At 43.2% G+C, this 2,117-nt stretch overlaps 1 protein-coding gene across 1 annotated transcript in view; it reads left to right on the top strand.

Moving 5' to 3' along the window:
- The first annotated feature begins 329 nt into the window (after nt 1-329).
- LOC119594601 (claspin-like) overlaps nt 330-2,117 on the top strand; it is a 4,027-nt gene continuing 2,239 nt past the window's right edge. Inside the window, exon 1 of the mRNA XM_037943643.1 lies at nt 330-2,106. Within this exon, the coding sequence (XP_037799571.1) occupies nt 401-2,106 (1,706 nt within the window). The 5' untranslated portion in view covers nt 330-400. The remainder of the gene's footprint in view (nt 2,107-2,117) is intronic.

Below are 2,117 nucleotides of genomic sequence, written 5' to 3'. Positions count from 1 at the left end.
GATAATTAACAGCTGCATATTTTTCTTTTGTTTTCAAAGTCTTAATTTTGCTTTACTCGTATTACATTAGCTACGTATCTTATAATAGATATTTAGCGAATTTTGTTTTTGACCTGTATTTCCTTCTTAAAAACAAGTTACGTATTTTATAAAATTATGCCTCATATCTGTAAATTAGTTATATATAAATTATTATAAAAGTTATAATAATGATAGATTTTTTGATTGTGCTTAATTTTGATTATTCATGGAATGTATTTCTATATTTCTGAACATCTGGGTCCTCCTCTGCGCAACCCGGATGCAGCGGCGTAAACAACGGGTCGGGCTCGCACGTGGGAGACGGGTGGGTGGACTGCCATTTAGTCAGGGAGGAAAACCGTAAAATAGTGTAACCAAAATGCCGGCGACGAGGAAAAGGGGGGCAGACGCTGGGAGTGGGCCAGAGGTAACGCCAGGGAAGAAAACGAGAGGCGAAGGCGAGGATAAAGAGGAAGCAAAGAGTGCCAGTTCTGGGGTTTCCCTGCGGAAACTCGCTCTCACGAGACAGACGGACCTGGAGCCTTCGGGGTCTCTGACGCCGACGAGGAGGTCCAGGAGACTCTCGAGTTCGGACAGTTCGGGTCAGGAACTGCAAGTCCCAGCCAGTAAGTTGAAGAGACAGTCCTTGGGGGGCTCAGAGAGGCAAGACACCCCGACGGTGTTGACCCCAAACAGACGGTCGAGGAGGTTGTCGGGTGCAGACTGCAAAGATGTCCCAGCAGTTGACACGCCAACAAGACGGTCACGAAGATTGTCTGGTGCGGACTCTGCAGATACCCCTATTGTCCAGACACCAACAAAACGTTCACGCAGGTTGTCTGGTGCTGAGCCTGAGGACGTTTCTGGGATTGTGACTCCAACCAGACGATCACGCAGACTGTCGGGTTGTGATTCTCTTGATTTACCGGCTGCGCAGACACCCACCAGACGGTCAAGAAGGAACAGCGGTGTCTCAGAAGGAGAGCCAGCTGAGGAACTACAGGAACTGCCACTCGTGCCCAAAAGGAGAAGGTCTCTATCTAAGGCTGAGGCTGAGAAGGAGTTGAAAGCATCTGAGGCTCTGGAGATCATTGCAGAAGTTGAGGAACAAACACATGATGTGGCTGAGAAATTGGAGGGTTTGGAGGTCATCAGGGAAGATGAGGAAGAGGAGGAAGAGCAGGAAGCACAGTCGAAAGGGAGAACTCCAAGCAAAGACAATAAGAAGAAGAAGGAAGAGAGTGATGAAGAAATAGATGTCGTTGGACTGGAGGGAGACGGCAAAGATGACAAACCACAAGAAGAAATTTCAGAAGACAACGACAAGGACTTGAAATTAGTGATTGACTTGGAGCCTGATGATGAGCCAGACAAACCGACACCTAAAGGCAGCGAGGAAACACCAGTAAAGCAGACATTAAATTCTGAACAAGTAGAAAGTGAAAAAAATTTAGAATTAGAAGAGAAAACACCCATTAAACAAAAATTAGACTCGGATAAGAAATTAACTGAAAAGTCACCAAAGCAGAAGACACCAGCAAAACTAAAAGAAAATGCTGTTGATGTAAAAGAAGGAAGTTCACCAGCTCTTCAGAAGGCAGATGATAAAATTAAAAAGAAAACCCCAGAGAATGAGAAAATAGAATCTGCTAATAAGAAAGAAATGGAAAAATCCCCTAAACTGAAACAGAAAACACCAGTGAAGCAGAAAATAAATACTCCTGTAGAGAAAGAAGCCATTACATCACCCAAAATAACACAGGAATCGCCAGCTGAGCAGGAAGTTGATAAGAATATAGCAGATAAGAAAGAGGAAGAAAGCATTCCATCAGCTGTGGAAGAGAAAAAGGAAAATGCAACAGATGAAGGAAAGGAAAACAAAAATGATACGGATATTCAAGAATCAAAACCACAAGACAACAAAGAAAAACAAGAGACGAATAACAACATTTCAAAGAAAGTAAAGAATAAGAAGAAAAAGAATTTAAAAATAAAAACAGAAGAGGAGCTGAAAAAGGAAGCCATCCAGAGCATTCCTAAAGGAGTACCTGTGTCTGGACGTATTTGGAAGGAGGAAAAGAAATGGTAGTGATTTA

Source organism: Penaeus monodon, chromosome 34 (assembly GCF_015228065.2).
Source record: "Penaeus monodon isolate SGIC_2016 chromosome 34, NSTDA_Pmon_1, whole genome shotgun sequence".
NCBI lineage: Eukaryota > Metazoa > Arthropoda > Malacostraca > Decapoda > Penaeidae > Penaeus > Penaeus monodon.
This window is presented reverse-complemented; position numbering and strand designations above follow the sequence as displayed.